This window comes from Lemur catta, chromosome 10 (genome assembly GCF_020740605.2).
Source record: "Lemur catta isolate mLemCat1 chromosome 10, mLemCat1.pri, whole genome shotgun sequence".
Classification (NCBI taxonomy): domain Eukaryota; kingdom Metazoa; phylum Chordata; class Mammalia; order Primates; family Lemuridae; genus Lemur; species Lemur catta.
The window spans coordinates 81723892-81739395 of record NC_059137.1 but is presented as its reverse complement, the minus strand read 5'-3'; the positions used below and the strand labels follow the sequence as shown (position 1 = coordinate 81739395).

Here is a 15504-nt window from a genome sequence, read left to right as displayed (position 1 = left end):
CACATTGTGTCGGAACACTAAGCTCTTCGGACTGTCGGGGGAGGAGCCAGCCCCTCCCCTGCGCGGCCCCTCCCCCCGGGTCCACTGAGGCAGGCGCGCCCCGCCCTGGCCCAGGTAGGGCTCGGCTGAGTCACATGCTAGGTCAGAAGGCCATGGGGGCCCCGCCCAGCGGCCGGGTCAGCCAATCGCAGCGCAGGAAGGCTGCGGGGGCGGGGCCGGGGTTCCCGGGGCCTTAAAGCCCGAATCAAGCGCCGCTGGGCCAGAATCGCGAACCTCAGCGGCCTGGGAGCTGCGGCTGCGGAGTGCGTCTGCGCAGCTGCGAGCGGGTGAGCGCCCCAGACCAGGCCGAGTCATGGCGGGACAGGGACTGGAGGAGGGGACCCTCTGCAGGGACACAGTCTAGCGGTGGGAAGGACTCCCGGGACCCGGGAGCGAGAGCGTCTGCCCTGAGCTCTGCCAGTCTAGTCTGGAGGTGGGAAAGCGGGGGAGGGCGGTTTAGGGACCCCAGGGAGGCGCCGAGGCCACTCGGGGGGTCCCAGGTTGAGCGATCAGCCAGCCTGCGTGTGCCTCAGCCGGGCCACTAAGCGGGCCGCGCCAACTCAAGGCCTGTTCCGGCCGGAAGGGACACCTCGCTCCCCGCACGCCAGAATGCTGTGCTCCCACTGGAGCCACCGCGACCTCATCTGGCCACTGCCAGCCTGAGTAGGGAGCGGGCGGCGCGTCCCCCGTCCAGCCGTGCCGGGAGCCCCGCGAGCTGACTGCCCCTGTCAGGCACTGACCCTGGGGGCTCTAGCTTCCAGCGGCGAGGCTACGTGACCCTGGCTCCGGTTTGGGGGAGCGAGTGGGGCTGTTGAGGGCGCAGGCCCAGCTGGCCTGCGGGAGCGGTGGGTGTACTTCTTCCCAGTTTCTCCAGGGAAGGCATTCCGTAAAGATTTCATTCAAGAAGGAGAGATTGGAAGACATATCTCATCTGCTGTACTGTATGTTAGCACAGAGATGTGAGGTGGCCTCCTAAATCCTGGAGATCTTTTTGATCCTACTTGGGATCCCACATTCTTGTTAGTGAGGTTTTGCCTGAGAGACCTCAGTACCATTGGTACAAAACCTGGGTCAGCTGTTTCCTAGTTGTTGCCTTCAGCTTCTGAGCCATAAGGTACCATCACACCCTTCTCAAACCCTAAATTAAAATCCCATACCCTGTTTCCATTCCTAGAGCTCTGGACAGGTGGCTTTTTATTGTGTTGACTCTATCTAATATCTCCAGGGGCCTGTTTTTCTTCAACCACATCCTAGCCTCTTCCACCGTTCTTGGGTAAGTGCTTGGGAAAATAAATATTTTTATTCCACCATGGTGGCCTTAATTGGCATAAAATAGATTTTTAGAAGGATTGGTCTAATCAGATACTCAGTTCTTTTCCTTTTGTAGGTTTTTTTGAAACATGAATCTTTTACTCATCCTGGCTGCCTTTTGCGTGGGAATAACCTCCGCTGCTCCAACACTTGATTGCAGTGTGGATGCACAATGGTGTCAGTGGAAGGCAAAACACAGAAGACGATATGGCACGGTTGGTAACATCTGAAACTGTTTAGAGAAACCCTGGAGAGAATGGTCCTTGCTACTGGAAGTTTATAGCCAGAGAGTAGCTTCTAGAGGCTGGGTCTTACCAACACAGTAACCTAACCTGTTATAAGCAACTGTGAACATATGTCGCTGTTGTGTCTCAGCTTGGAGAACAGCTCCCAGAAGTATCAGTCATCCCTGGCCATAGTTTTTGTCCATCTCTGTCTGCAAATCCAGTTGGTGAGCATGGGTTGGGTTTTAGGTAGAAATAAAGACCATCACTTATGTGTTTGCTTCTAGAATGAAGAAGGATGGAGGAGAGCAGTGTGGGAGAAGAATAAGAAAATGATTGAACTGCACAATCAGGAATACAGCCAAGGAAAACACGGCTTCACCATGGCAATGAACGCCTTTGGTGACATGGTGAGTGTGGTGTGGATTGCTGAACTCTGGGCTTCCTCTCCTCAGTTCTTTACCAAAATAATCTCTGGCTTTGCAACATTTTATTTACTTTTCCTTGAAGACCAATGAAGAATTCAGGCAGGTGATGAATGGCTTTCGAAACCAGAAGCACAGGAAGGGGAAAGTGTTCCAAGAGCCTCTGTTTCTTGAGGTCCCCAAATCTGTGGACTGGAGAGAGAAAGGCTATGTGACTCCTGTGAAGAATCAGGTGAGATGCTGTCAGCTTCAGTCCTCCTATCTCTACAGGAAAGTCAAGAGGCAGTTGACATCAGTGCTTTGGTAGACTGTGGATCGATGTGTAGTTCACTGTTTTATAAAGAGTATTCGAGATACTAGCTGTTGTGCGTGACAGTTTTTTAATTTTCTTTCCAGGGTCAGTGTGGTTCTTGTTGGGCTTTTAGTGCGACTGGAGCCCTTGAAGGACAGATGTTCCAGAAAACTGGCAGACTTGTCTCACTGAGTGAGCAGAACCTGGTGGACTGCTCTCGGCCTCAAGGCAATGACGGCTGCAATGGTGGCCTGATGGACTATGCCTTCCAGTATGTTAAGGAGAACGGAGGCCTGGACTCTGAGGAATCCTATCCATATGATGCAATGGTAAATGGAGCATCTTATCTTGGCATTCCAGCTGTGCTATTGGAAAGAGGAACGCTTCCAGGGATAAGATACCTTTTTCAGAATTCACATTTTATATGGTAGGATCTATATCTGCAAACTGTCAGTATTGTTATTATAAATTATTAGTTCTCTGATTTGATGATTAGCATATTGCTATTCTTCTATGTAACATGCAGAATATACAAACCATTCTACATATAATACAAATTTGTCCATTGTAAAACATTTCTTGTGAACAAGTAGACCTAGGGAGCCTCATTGAAGAAACTTATGCTAATTTTCCATTTCAAATCAACTAATGGCAGTTCACCTCCGGGTTGATTTGTAACAGTGTTGAAAAGCTGCAAACTGCTAAGTGTTGTGGTCCTAACTCATGTTGTGTTCCCCAGGAAGTGGATGGCAGTAATTAAGTCTGTTTTCCCTTTACCTTTAAAAGGATGAATCCTGTAAGTACAATCCTGAGTATTCTGTTGCTAATGACACTGGCTTCGTGGACGTCCCTAAACAGGAGAAGGCCCTAATGAAGGCAGTAGCAGCTGTGGGGCCCGTCTCTGTTGCCATTGATGCAGGCCATGAGTCCTTCCAGTTCTATAAAGAAGGTGAGCATTGTTCTTTGTAGAGATTGAAGCAGAAAAAGTATAATATAAAACCACCATGACATACCAGTATGATGGACTCTTTCGTGTTTAAAATTCAATGTAGATATTTGGGTGCATGGATTTAACATAGTTGTTCATTCTTTATGTGCAATATTTGTACCTGGTGTTACCATTTGCATTTATGTTGAGCATATCTCCCTGAATTTAATAAGTACTTTATAATTTTTAAAAATAGCTACATAGTTTATTGTATAGTTTAATTTTCTTAAATATTCTCTAATTGTTGGATCTTTATAATTTTTCCAAAGATTTTTACTTCTGTAGTTAAATCTGAAAGGAACCTCTTGATCAAGGATTTTAGGATTCTGTGCTAGGATTTCATCTGGGGAGGTGGCAGGGGCAGACAGGGTCTTGCTTTGTCACCAGCCCACAGTGCAATGGCATCATAGCTCACCGCAACCTCCATCTCCTGGGCTCAAATGATCCTCCTGCTTCAGCTTCCTGAGTAGTTGGGTCTACAGGTGTGCACCACCATGCCTGGCTATTTTTTCTATTTTTTTGTAGAGGCAGGGGTCTTGTTATGTTGCTCAGGGTGGTCTGAAACTCCTGGCCTCAAGCAGTCCTTCCACCTCAGCCTCCCAAAGGGCTAGGATTACAGGCATGAGCCACTGTGCGAGCCTATGCTGTTTTTTTAGACTGACATCTGAGAGTAGAATTGCAGGCTTACAGAGTGGTCTTCTATGCCTCTAGTCAAGTTTTTTTTTTATATTTTATAAATTTTTAATTGTTATGGGTACATAATGGTTGTATATCTTTATAGGGTACATGGGATGTTTTGATACAGGCATACAATCTATAGTAATCAAATCAGGGTAATTAGGATATCCATCACCTCAGGCATTTACCATTTCTTTGTGTTAGGAACATTCTAATTCCACTGTTTTAGTTATTTTAAAGTATACCTAACTTGTTGATTATAGTCACTTTGGTGTGCTGTCAAATACTGTTCATTCTATCTTGGTATCTGACTATATGTTTGTACCCATTAACTATCCCTTTAAAGTAGGGACCGAAAGTAGGCACGTTTTAATGAAAGGATTTATGCTAATTTGTATTTCTGTGAGTTTTAGGCAAGGGCCTACATTGCTAGCCTTGATAATAATAGGTCTTATTGTTATGTTCTCTCTGGAATGTATGTCCTGGCACTGAATTAGAGCTGCCTCCCTTACTGTGATAATGGGAGGTACTGGCAGGTGTCTCCCAGAGCTTCTCACCCCAGCAGTCATTGTGCTCTCGCAGGCATTTATTTCGAGCCAAACTGCAGCAGTGAAGACGTGGATCACGGTGTTCTGGTGGTTGGCTACGGATTTGAAAGAGCAGAATCGGATAGCAATAAATATTGGCTGGTGAAGAACAGGTATAAATTGCCAAAAATGCTTATTTGAAATTAAAAAGGGAATTCTTATCAGCAATCAGTATTTGGATGCAGTTCCACAAAGCTTTAAGCACACTTCTGAAATCCCAAAAGTCTTTATCCCACTTAGGTTGAACACAGAATATTAACATTTGATTGTAACATTAAGATACTGTCCCAAACATCTTAGGAGTATTAATGTGGTATTTATACCATTGTATTTCTAAATTCTGAAGATATTCTGATTTTTGAAACATAACCTGGCTGGAAAGACATCCTGTCCTTTTTCTGTCTGATTTTGCATTTTGTGAAAGGTCATAGTTTTGGGTCTGGGATAGAAGTTATGTGCAGATTTAGACTAAACAATTTATAAAGGATAAACAAGAACATCTGCCTCCCCTAATTCTCTCTGTTAAGTCTGTGGCCACTGGCACACTGTTTTAAGTTAGGTGTACTGTGAATGCGCCAATGTGTTTTGTTCTCTCTGTAAAATGGAAATCCTGCTCTCCTTTCAGCTGGGGTGAAGAATGGGGCATGAATGGTTACGTAAAGATGGCCAAAGACCAGAGAAACCACTGTGGAATTGCCACAGCAGCCAGCTATCCCACCGTGTGAGCGGACAGATGGTGCTAAGGAAGCACGTGACTGGGGACAGCCTGTCCAGAGGAAGAATTTTATCTTAAAACTGACCAGCCCCTACCATGTGGGATATACACACTTGAATCATTGAAGGTCCAAGTGTAATTTGAATTCCGTGACATTTGAACACTGGTAAAATGTTACCTCTATTTTAATTACTGCTATAATCATATTTGTATTAATATTATTAATTCATTTACTGACTTTGGATTTTTGTTTTTAAGAGGATGTATAAATTTTTACCTGTTTAAATACAACTTAATTTCAAATGTAGTGGTGCGGCTTCTTTCTGTCTTTAACGCACTGACTTTTTGTGTAGCCACATGTAATTGGGCTCTAAAGACGTAACTGCCTTGCCAGTGGTTCACTGGGAGAGAGAGTGCGTAGCCTCCAGCTCTTCTCGTCACAGATTCACAGATCTTATGTCAGCTGTCCGGTGGCTGTGTCGGACCCAATCCTTGATTGGAGCAAAATTTGACAAACTGTAAGGACAAGGGAAAGTTGTTTTAATAAGGTAAAAATTCACTTTTTAGAAAAGTGAACAGACATACGTGATTTTAATACTAGACAATGGCTTTAGAGCTCATGTGCATTTCACCCAAGATGGTTGCAACCTAGTCAAGTTATGGGACAGAAGTCTTGGAGCATCTTCCCCAACTGCCGGTGAAACCCTGTGGCCGCTTTGCAGTTGAGGCAGGATAGATACTAGTGGATTCCCAAGGTTTGAGTCTACAAGCGATGAGGGATAAACTCCAGGGCTTGAGGTTGGGCTTTACAGATGATGTGCTGGCCTCGGAAGGTGGGAGACAGGTGAGAGAATTGGAAATGAGAGTCTGTGTTGATCAGTTAGTGCCAATTTGATGGCAAGTATGTGTGGAGCCTATTGTTCCATTCTTGTGATACCTCACTTCGGAGGATGGGCTCAAACTCTATCCAGGAAGATATAGAAGGTGTTAGATCACCATCGTTTCTTATAATTGAGTAATATTCCATTGTATACATATATTAAATTTTAATAATCCACTCATGAATTGATGGGCACTTGGGCTGTTTCTGCATCCTTGCAATAGTGAATTGTGCTGAATTATTTAAAAAAAGATAAGAAAAACATCCCACATTGTACTGGCTAAAAGAGCACATAGCTCCATAACCTGTGTCTTCAAAATCTCACGTTCCCACTGAAGAACATATAAAGAATAGATGAAAGTGTTCAGTGAATTGACTCCATAGTCCTGGAGGGAAATGAGGTAGACAATGGGGTCTCAGCCCGCAGAGCCTCCCGCAGTCTCTAAGTCCACCTTGTTTGGGCCACATGCCATGCCAGACTCTCCTGTAGGAGCCCTCCCTAGTAGCTAAAATTTTAATCTTTTTGACCTAAAATGACAAATGTGGCATCTGAAGTGAAATTAATTTGGATTTTGTAATAAAAGTAGCCGGTGTGGCAACATGAAGGTTTGGGAGATTCCCAAGCTAAATACCTTCTGTGGATTGGGCCTTAGATTTGCTACAACTAGAATTTATGCAGCACCTACTATATGCCAAGCATCACCACGGAGGTAGAGACAGACCCCGACTTCCAGGAGCTGGTGCTGTTAGGGAGAGTGAGGTGGTCAGGGAGGGCTTCTGGAAGGGAAAGCAGTGGTCAGCTAGAGCAGCCCTCAGTAGGAGAGGTGAAGAGGTGAGTATCTTAGCAGAGACTAGCGTGTCAGCACCCCTGAGACAAGACCCTGTGGAAGTGATGGCGTCCAGGTGTTGGGAGATAAAGTTGGTCGAGAGGAGGATTTTTAGCACATGGGAGCCACTAGAGAGTGCAGTGAAAAGACTGATTCTCTATTACTGTAAAACAAACCACCTCTAATGGCCTGAAAACATCTTTCACATTTCCTGACTGTACTCAGCTATGTGGCTTTCACCTGGAGGTCTGTTTGTGCTGGAGACAGCTGTAGATTGGACCGGACATTCTCAAGGGCTCACACACGTGGCTGGCCACAGATGCTGGTGCTGGTGGCTGTTGAGCTCAGGCTGTTGACCAGAGAACCTGCACGGGGCCTCTCCATGCCTTGGGCTTCCCACAGCATCAACACTAGGGGAAATATATGTCTACGTTCAGAATTGATAAACTTTAAACACTGAATTTCACAAATGTTCATGTTCATCTCTATTTGCAAATAATAAGGAAAAGTATTACTGGAAAACTTGGTCCATTTTCTCTAGTACTCCATTTAAAATATGTCATAATTCACATATATAAAATATTTATGCCTTCAAGAAATATTTACTGTACACCTCCTGTGAGATGGTGCTGTGCTGGGCTTGGGGACACAAAAGTGAAGCAAACTGCTCACAACACCCCCCGTGGAGCTCACACCCACACAGTGCAAGCAAATCAAAGCACAGCAGAAACCCATGTGCAAGTGCAGCCTTGGTGAGGGCTCTGAAGGGGAGTCCTGGGGACTATCAGAGCATCTACCAGAGGCATGCCACCCTCTAGGGGTCAGGGCAGGTCATGAGCAAGGGCCATCTGATCCCAATTTCAAGAGTTCATAGTTGTCATATCCTGGACGGGATATGAGAGGGCAGTTGCTCTTTGTGCTGTATTATTTCAACTTTTTTATAATGAACCTTCATTATTATCTTGAAATATAGATTCAGAAAGATGTGGTTCAAAAAAAAAAAATGAATTGGTAAAGAAGGAGGAGGAGGAGTTGGGGAGAAATGGAGAGTTCTCAGGTAACTTGATAAGGGCAAGTCTCCCATCTAGGGGATTTATGTCCCTGAGACTTGCACTGCCACTGCTCAGCCTGCCCAACCACGTGGCACAGACATGAGGATGTGCCGCTGGCCAGCTGGCTTCCAGGGCAGTCCACACAAGTCTCAGGCGCACAGAAGCTCTCTGAGGATGGTGGGCTGTTGGCTCCAAGTTACCATTCCTGGGCAAGAAAATAGGGAGTGAGCTTTGCTGAGGGCTAAAGGAGAGAAGCACAACAAGGGATGTACCAAGGGACGATGTTCTAGTGACACTGCTTTGGTGAGAATGCATGATGGCTCGGGTCAGAATTCCACAACGTTTGTGCCTCTAGCTTCCCCCACCACCCCACCACACACACGCGCCATATCCCAGCCGTGCCGCAGTACATTGAGCAATTGACAGAAGTGTCCTTTCCCCAGCTTTCTCAACCCTTTCCTCTTCCTCCACATTCAGGAAAAGCAAGATTGCTAATGACACAACATTCAAGGAAAGTCCATTATAGTTAGGCGCAAAGAGCAAATCTTTGGTTTTGGGTCCTTAATTCTGAAAAACTGTAGCAGAGACTTCCAGTTTCCATTACAACACGGAAGGAGTTTTGAAGTTGTAAGCATCTACTAACAGGTAAAAAGGTGAAAAAATTGAAAAATCAACAACTCTTCTTAGATCCTTCAGACAAGTAAAGTCAGGAAGCACCCTGGCCCAATCATCAGAGAGACAGGTGAATACCAAGACTTGTAGCTTACAGTAGCAGAAACCCATGGGCAGAAACCTCAGCAGGAAAAAGTACCCGGGCGGGAAAACCACCCATAAATGACAAATTGCTGGAGGCTTGGGGTGGACAAGTCTGAGAGTTAAAACTTCAGGGGGTCCCATTCAGGGGGGCAGGGAGGGGGGCACAATTGTTGAGCTCCAATAGCTCTCCCAGAGTCTCAAAGTGAAAATCTGAGATGAATTTTTTTATGATTCAGGTATCACGATTCTAAAATATGCCAGAGCATGCTGTTCTTATCAAACCTTGTACCCAAGAGAAACCATTTTTACCAAAGCTAACTTATTGGGGTTTCATCAAAACCTAACTGACCTGAGGAAAGGGAAATATCCAACTCTAGCCTACATTAGCCTTCCACATGGAGAAGTAATACCCGACTCCAGACCACTCTAACCTTCCTGTCCCGCCTGAGGAGGGAAAAACTGAGAAGCACTTGTAAATTGCACAGCCCAGGACACAGGCTCATCAAAAGACTGCAACCCACTCACAGGACCACAGAACAGTTTTCCTCCCCCTAAACCTTCCCACATTCCTAAAGGCTTATTTACCGGAGTTCCTTTTACCCAGTATGTCATGTTCCTCTTTCAACAGACAATGAGAAGGCATACTACAAGGCAAAAGGCACAACTAGAAGAGACATCACAACCAAATTCAGATATGTCATGAGTGTCAGCAGTATCAGACTAGGAATTTAAAATAACTGATTACTATGCTAGGACTAATGGGAAACACGACAATGTGTAACAACAGATGGAGAATGTAAAAAGAGAGTTGAAAATTCTAAGAATCAAAAAGTAATACTAATTCTCAGCAAACTAGGAATGGAGGAGAACTTCCTCAACTAGGTAAAGAACATCCATAACAGACTGACGGATAACACCATACTTAATAATGAGAGACTAGTAACTTTCTCACTAAGGTCAGTTGCAAGGCGAGGAGGTCCCCTTTCACAACTCCTTTTCAGTATGGTACTAGAAATCTTAGCTAATGCAATAAGACTTTAAAAAGAAATAAATATGTACAGATTGGGAAAGAAGCAATAAAACTATCTTTGTTCACAGATAACATAGTTGTCTATGTAGAGAATCCAAAACAACTGAAACCTGCTCAAACTATTAGGTTGGTGCAAAAGTAATTGCAATTTCAAACCGTGGATTTTAAATCATTATAACTAGGCTCAAACACATCTTTATTAATCAAAATAGGAACCATTATAATCAACACATTTTCCAACGAGAAATAAGTCTGTTTATTCCTGTAGTGTAAAAATCCTTGCTTCGGGATTCGACAAACTCACTTTTTTTTCTTTTCACCTGAGAGAGAGAGAGAGAGCGCTCGAACTCTTGGAAAGCATTTTCTGCAGACTGCTGCTTGTGGAAGCGTTTTCCTCACAAAAAGTTGTCCAGATACTTGAAGAAGTGTTAGGGAGATGAGGCAAAACTTCGTAGCCCAATCCCTCAACCTTTGAAGCATTGGTTGTGCGACATGCAGTTGGGCTTTGTTGTGGAGAAGAATTGGGCCCTTTTTGTTGACCAATGCCAGCTCTAGGCATTGCAGTTTTTAGTGCATCTCATCAATTTGCTGAGCAGACTTCTCAGATGGAATGGTTTCCCCAGGATTCAGAAAGCTGTAGTGGATCAAACCAGCAGCAGACCACCAAACAGCGACCATGACCTTTTTTTGGTGCAAGTTTGGCTTTGGGAAGTGCTTTGGAGCTTCTCAGTCCAACCACTGAGCTGTTTGTCACTGGTTGTCCGTATAAAATCCACTTTTCCTTGCATGTCACAATCTAATTGAGAAATGGTTCGCTGTTGTTGCGTACAGTAAGAGAAGACACTTCAAAATGGTGATTTTTTTAGATTTTTCAGTCAGCTCATGAGGCACCCACTTATCCAGCTTTTTCACCTTTCCAATTTGCTTCAAATGCCAAATGACAGGAGAATGGTTGATGTTGAGATCTTCAGCAACTTGTCACGTAGTTGTAAGAGGATCAGCTTTGATGATTGCTCTCAATTGGTTGTTGCCAACTTCCGATGGCCGGCCACTGCACTCCTCGTCTTTGTCTTCAAGGCTCTCGTCTCCTTTGCAAAACTTCTTGAACCGCCACTGCACTGTATGTGCATTAGCAGTTCCTGGGCCAAATGCGTTGTTGATGTTGTAAGTTGTCTCCACTGCTTTTTGACCCATTTTGAACTCGAATAAGAAAATCGTTCGAAAATCGTTCGAATTTGCTTTTTGTCTAACATCATTTCTGTAGTCTAAAATAAATATAAAATAAACAGCAAGTAATAAGTCACTAGCAAAAAAACAAAGTGACAAATGTGCATTAAAATGATGTATAACATAACCACATTAATTTCAGAATGGATTCCAGTATCAAAGGCAAATTTCAACAGTGCTAAAACTGCAATTACTTCTGCACCAACCTAAATAGTAAGCAATTATATAACAAGGTTGCAGGGTACAAGGTTAATATCCAAAAGTCAATTGCTTTTCTACATGTCAGTAATGAACAAATGGAATTTTAAATTAAAACATATCATTTACATCAGCACCACAAAAATGAAATACTTAGGAATCAATCGAACAAAAACTGTAGAGGATATAGATGAGAAAAACTATAAAACGCTGATGAAATAAAGAGCTAAGTAGAGAGGTATTTCATGTTAATGGATAAAGAGACTTAATATTGGCAAGACATCAATTCTTCCCACTTCATCTATAGACTCAATACAATCCCAATCAAAATCTTTGAAATTAGTTTTGTGAATATCAACAAACTGATTCCAAATTTGTTATGAAGAGGTAAGAATGTAGAATAGCCAACACAATACTGAAGGAGAACAAAGTCAGAGGACAAACACTACACAACTTCCAGACTTACTATAAAGCTGCAGTCATCAAGAAAGACTGATATTGGTGAATGAATAGACAAATCATCAATGGAAAAAAAGAGAGCTCAGAAATAGACCCACATAAGTGAAGTGACCTTTGACTAAGGAGCAAAGGCAATACAATGAAGAAGAGAGAGGCATTTCAACAGATGGTGCTGAAACAACTGGGCATCCACTGGCAAGAGAATGAATCTAGACACAGACCTTATACCCTTCACAAAAATTAACTCAAAATGGATCATATACCCAAATGTAAAATGCCAAACTATAAAAGTCCTAGAAGATAATATAGGCAGACATCTAGATGACCTTAGTATAGTGATGACTTTTTAGATACAATACCAAAGGTACAATCCATGAAAGAAATAATTGATAAACTGGACTTGATTGAAATTAAAAACTGCTCCATGAAAGACACTGTCAAGAGCATGAGAAGACAAGCTACAGACTTTCAGAAAATATTTGCAGAAGAAACATCTGATAAAGTATCCTTATCTAAAATATAAAAAGAACTCTCAAAACTCAACCATTAGAAAACATAAAAGTCAATTTAGAAATAGCCAATAGACGACCTTACCAAAGAAGATGTACAGGTGGCAAATAAGCACATGAAAAGACACCCCACATCGTATGTCATTAGGGAAATGCCCATGAAAACAACAAGCTACCACTACACACCTACCATACTGATCAAAGTCCAAAACACTGACCACACCAAATGCTGGCGAGGATGTGGAGGAACAGGAACTCTCACTCATTCCTGGTGGGAATGCAGTATGGTGCAGTTACTTCGGAAGACAGTTTGGCAGTTTCTTACAAAACTTAACATACTCTTATCACAGAGTCCAGCAATCCCACTCTTTAGTATTTAGTCAAATGAACTGAAAACTGTGTCTGCACAAAAACCTCCCCCAAATTCAGAAGCAATTAAGAAATTCTTCAGTAGGTGAATAAATAAATAAATGCAGTACATCCAGGCAACAGAATATTATTCAGCACTGAAAAGCAATGAGCTCTTAAGTCATGAATAGACATGAAGGAAGCTTAGCTGTGAATTACTACTGAAAGAATCCAATCTGAAAAGGCTACACAATGTATGATACCAACTATATAACTTTCTGGAAAAGGCAAAACTATGGAAACAGTGAAATGATCGGTGGTTGCCAGAGATCAGGAGGCAGTTAGGGGTAAAGAAGCAGAGCGAAGAGGACTTTTAGGGCAGTGAAACTACTCTGCATGATACAATAATGGTGAATACATGTCCTCATACAATTATCAAAACCCATAGAATATACCACACCAAGAGTGAACCCCATTGTAAACTATGGACTTTAGGTAATAATGATATGTCAATGTAGGTTCACAGGTTGTAATAAATGGACTACTCTTGTTTTGGGTAGATAACAAGGGATTCTGGGTCTCCCACGGATGAAAGCGGGTGCTGTTGCCTTGGGACAATTGCCCCACCTGGGAAGAAGGACAAGGGTGGGCCCCAGGCCTCCGGCTTGGTCCTGCCCTACCCTAATCCTGTCTTGAGCTACTGCCATACCTAGGGTAGGAAGGAACACCCTGTGAATCTGCCAGTCAGTGCTGGGCATGGTGGCTCACGTCTGCAATCCTAGCACTCTGGGAGGCTGAGACAGGAGGATCACTTGAGGTTAGGAGTTCGAGACCAGCTTGAGCAAGATTGAGACCCCATCTCCACTAAAAATAGAAAAAAATAGCCCAATATGGTAGTGAGTGCCTGTAGTCCCAGCCACTCAGGAGGCTGAGGCAGAAGGATTGCTTGAGCCCAGGAGTTTAAGGTTGTTGTGAGCTAGGCTGATGCCAGGGCACTCTAGCCTGGGTGACAGAGTGAGATTCTGTCTCAAAAAAAAAAAAAAAGGAAAAAAGAATCTGCCAGTCAGAACTTGTGTGCCAGCTGCAAAAGAATGCAGAGGACTCTCTAGCCCACAGGCCAAGCAGCACAGGTACCATAGAATGCAGAAATTGACCTAGAACACCCTGCATGTGTAGTAATGCAACTCCCAACTGTCCAATCAAAGTGGTCCCATGGTGATGTCTGAGCCACTAGGGAGGTCCCTATCTGGACACCATAGAACAAGACCCAGACCATAGCCAACCCTTTTTTTGCACCCTTCCTCTTGTTCTCCCTTTTGCTGTGACAGTGAGTCTGGTAGTCATCCATGGAGTGTGTACCATGCTCTGTTAACCTATACCTTGCTCTTGCCCTATAATCCTATGTCTCTCCTCAATAAACTCATTTTTGTGCTTGCCTTACTTGGGTGTGTCTGGTCATTCTTCAGCCAAGAGCATGTCAAAAACCGACATTTTCACACCGAAACCTGACACTCTGGTGAAGATGTTGACAGCAGGGAGGTTGCAGGGGTGTGGAGACAGAGGGTACACAGAGACTCTCTGTACTTTCCACTCAATTTTGCTATGAATCTAACACAGCTCTAAATAGTTTCAAACAGATAGAAAGAATATCTAATTTTTTTTACAAATTTCTCTAATCTCATTAGAGAATTGCAAATTAAAACTACTAGATACTACCAAAAAAACATAGCAGTGCATTAGATAGGAAAGAGGCATCAGAGAACTTTCTGGAACAATGGTAATGTTGTATATCTTAATGGGGATTTGAGTTTATAGGTATATGCTGTAAAGGAAAATAAAAATCTCAGGACCACTGTCCCAACTCCTTATGTAAAAGGGAGGGTCAAGCCTGGAGGCTGAGTCATGCAATAGCCCTTTCAAAAGAAAAGCTGTTACTAACCTTATGCATCAGCCAGATTCCGAAGAAAAGGTAAAAGGCCTCAGGCATCTACAAGGACTGCCCCCACTGATCATTATTTCCTTGCTGGCTTTCTATAAGGAAGAGCACGCAGATTGTAACTTTGGCTCTGTAAGTTAAATGCAGCTCCTAAAACTAAAATCTGTTAGATTCCATACTGATAAGGTTTATCTTTCCAGGTGTAGAGCAGAGACAAGATCAATCATTCTTCCACCTACTTAGGGACATCTACATAAATGATTCTTCCTTCCCTCCCTTTTTCTCTTCAAACATTCAGCTCCTCTTATGTAAAATGTAGATTTTTCTGGGCCTCACAAGAATGTAAACATTTTGTCTCCCTGCCCACCCCACTCACGCCTTGTGCCCTTTAAATACTGAAGTTGCCAAATCACCCTTTGAAAAACAGTCACAGATTTGTCCGTGGTTTATGCTTTTCCCGGCTACATAATCAAACTTTGGCTTAATAAACCTCGATTGATTGAGACCTTTGCCTCAGTCACTTATTTTTGGGTTGTCAGTGCAATTGTCAAAACTCAAACAATATACAGTTCAGATCTGTGCATTTCATTCTACATAAATTTTATAGTAAAACTAGAATTTTTAAACAAATATTAAACACTGGTTAACGATATGCATACTAAAGTATTTAGGAGGAAGTACTGAGGCCTACAAATTACTTTGAAATGCATGAAAAATAAGATGGATAAATAGGCAGACATAGGCAAGGATAGATGAATAGATAGGAATTAAAATAAATATTAAAATTTTAATGGTAGAATCTTAGAGGTACGTATCTGGATATTCATTATAAAAAATTTTTTCAACTTTGTTGTACGTTTGAAAATTTTTATAGTATTAAATACAATGTTGGGAAAAATCATAGTAAAGATGATATTCCAAATAGCCAAAGAAAATTTGACTTTCAGAAGTCCAGCTTATTAAGAGATAAAATTATTTTTGTTTCATTGTTTGCTTGTTTTTTAATTCTGAAAGCTTGGATTT

General features: G+C 42.8%; 1 protein-coding gene across 2 annotated transcripts; it reads left to right on the top strand.

Annotated features, from left to right (window-relative positions):
• Positions 1–221: 221 nt before the first annotated feature.
• On the top strand, positions 222–5566 carry CTSL (cathepsin L). Of its 2 annotated transcripts, none has more exons than XM_045562252.1 (9): positions 222–326; positions 1214–1312; positions 1427–1565; positions 1862–1984; positions 2085–2231; positions 2396–2620; positions 3078–3240; positions 4540–4657; positions 5170–5566. In XM_045562252.1, exons 3-9 carry the CDS (start codon positions 1440–1442, stop codon positions 5267–5269), a joined length of 1002 nt encoding a protein of 333 aa, XP_045418208.1. In that variant the 5' UTR covers positions 222–326; positions 1214–1312; positions 1427–1439; the 3' UTR covers positions 5270–5566. The 2 variants fall into 2 exon arrangements, with proteins under 2 accessions (XP_045418208.1, XP_045418210.1); XM_045562254.1 differs by having other exon boundaries at positions 254–326; positions 1265–1314; positions 1428–1565.
• Positions 5567–15504: the final 9938 nt, after the last annotated feature.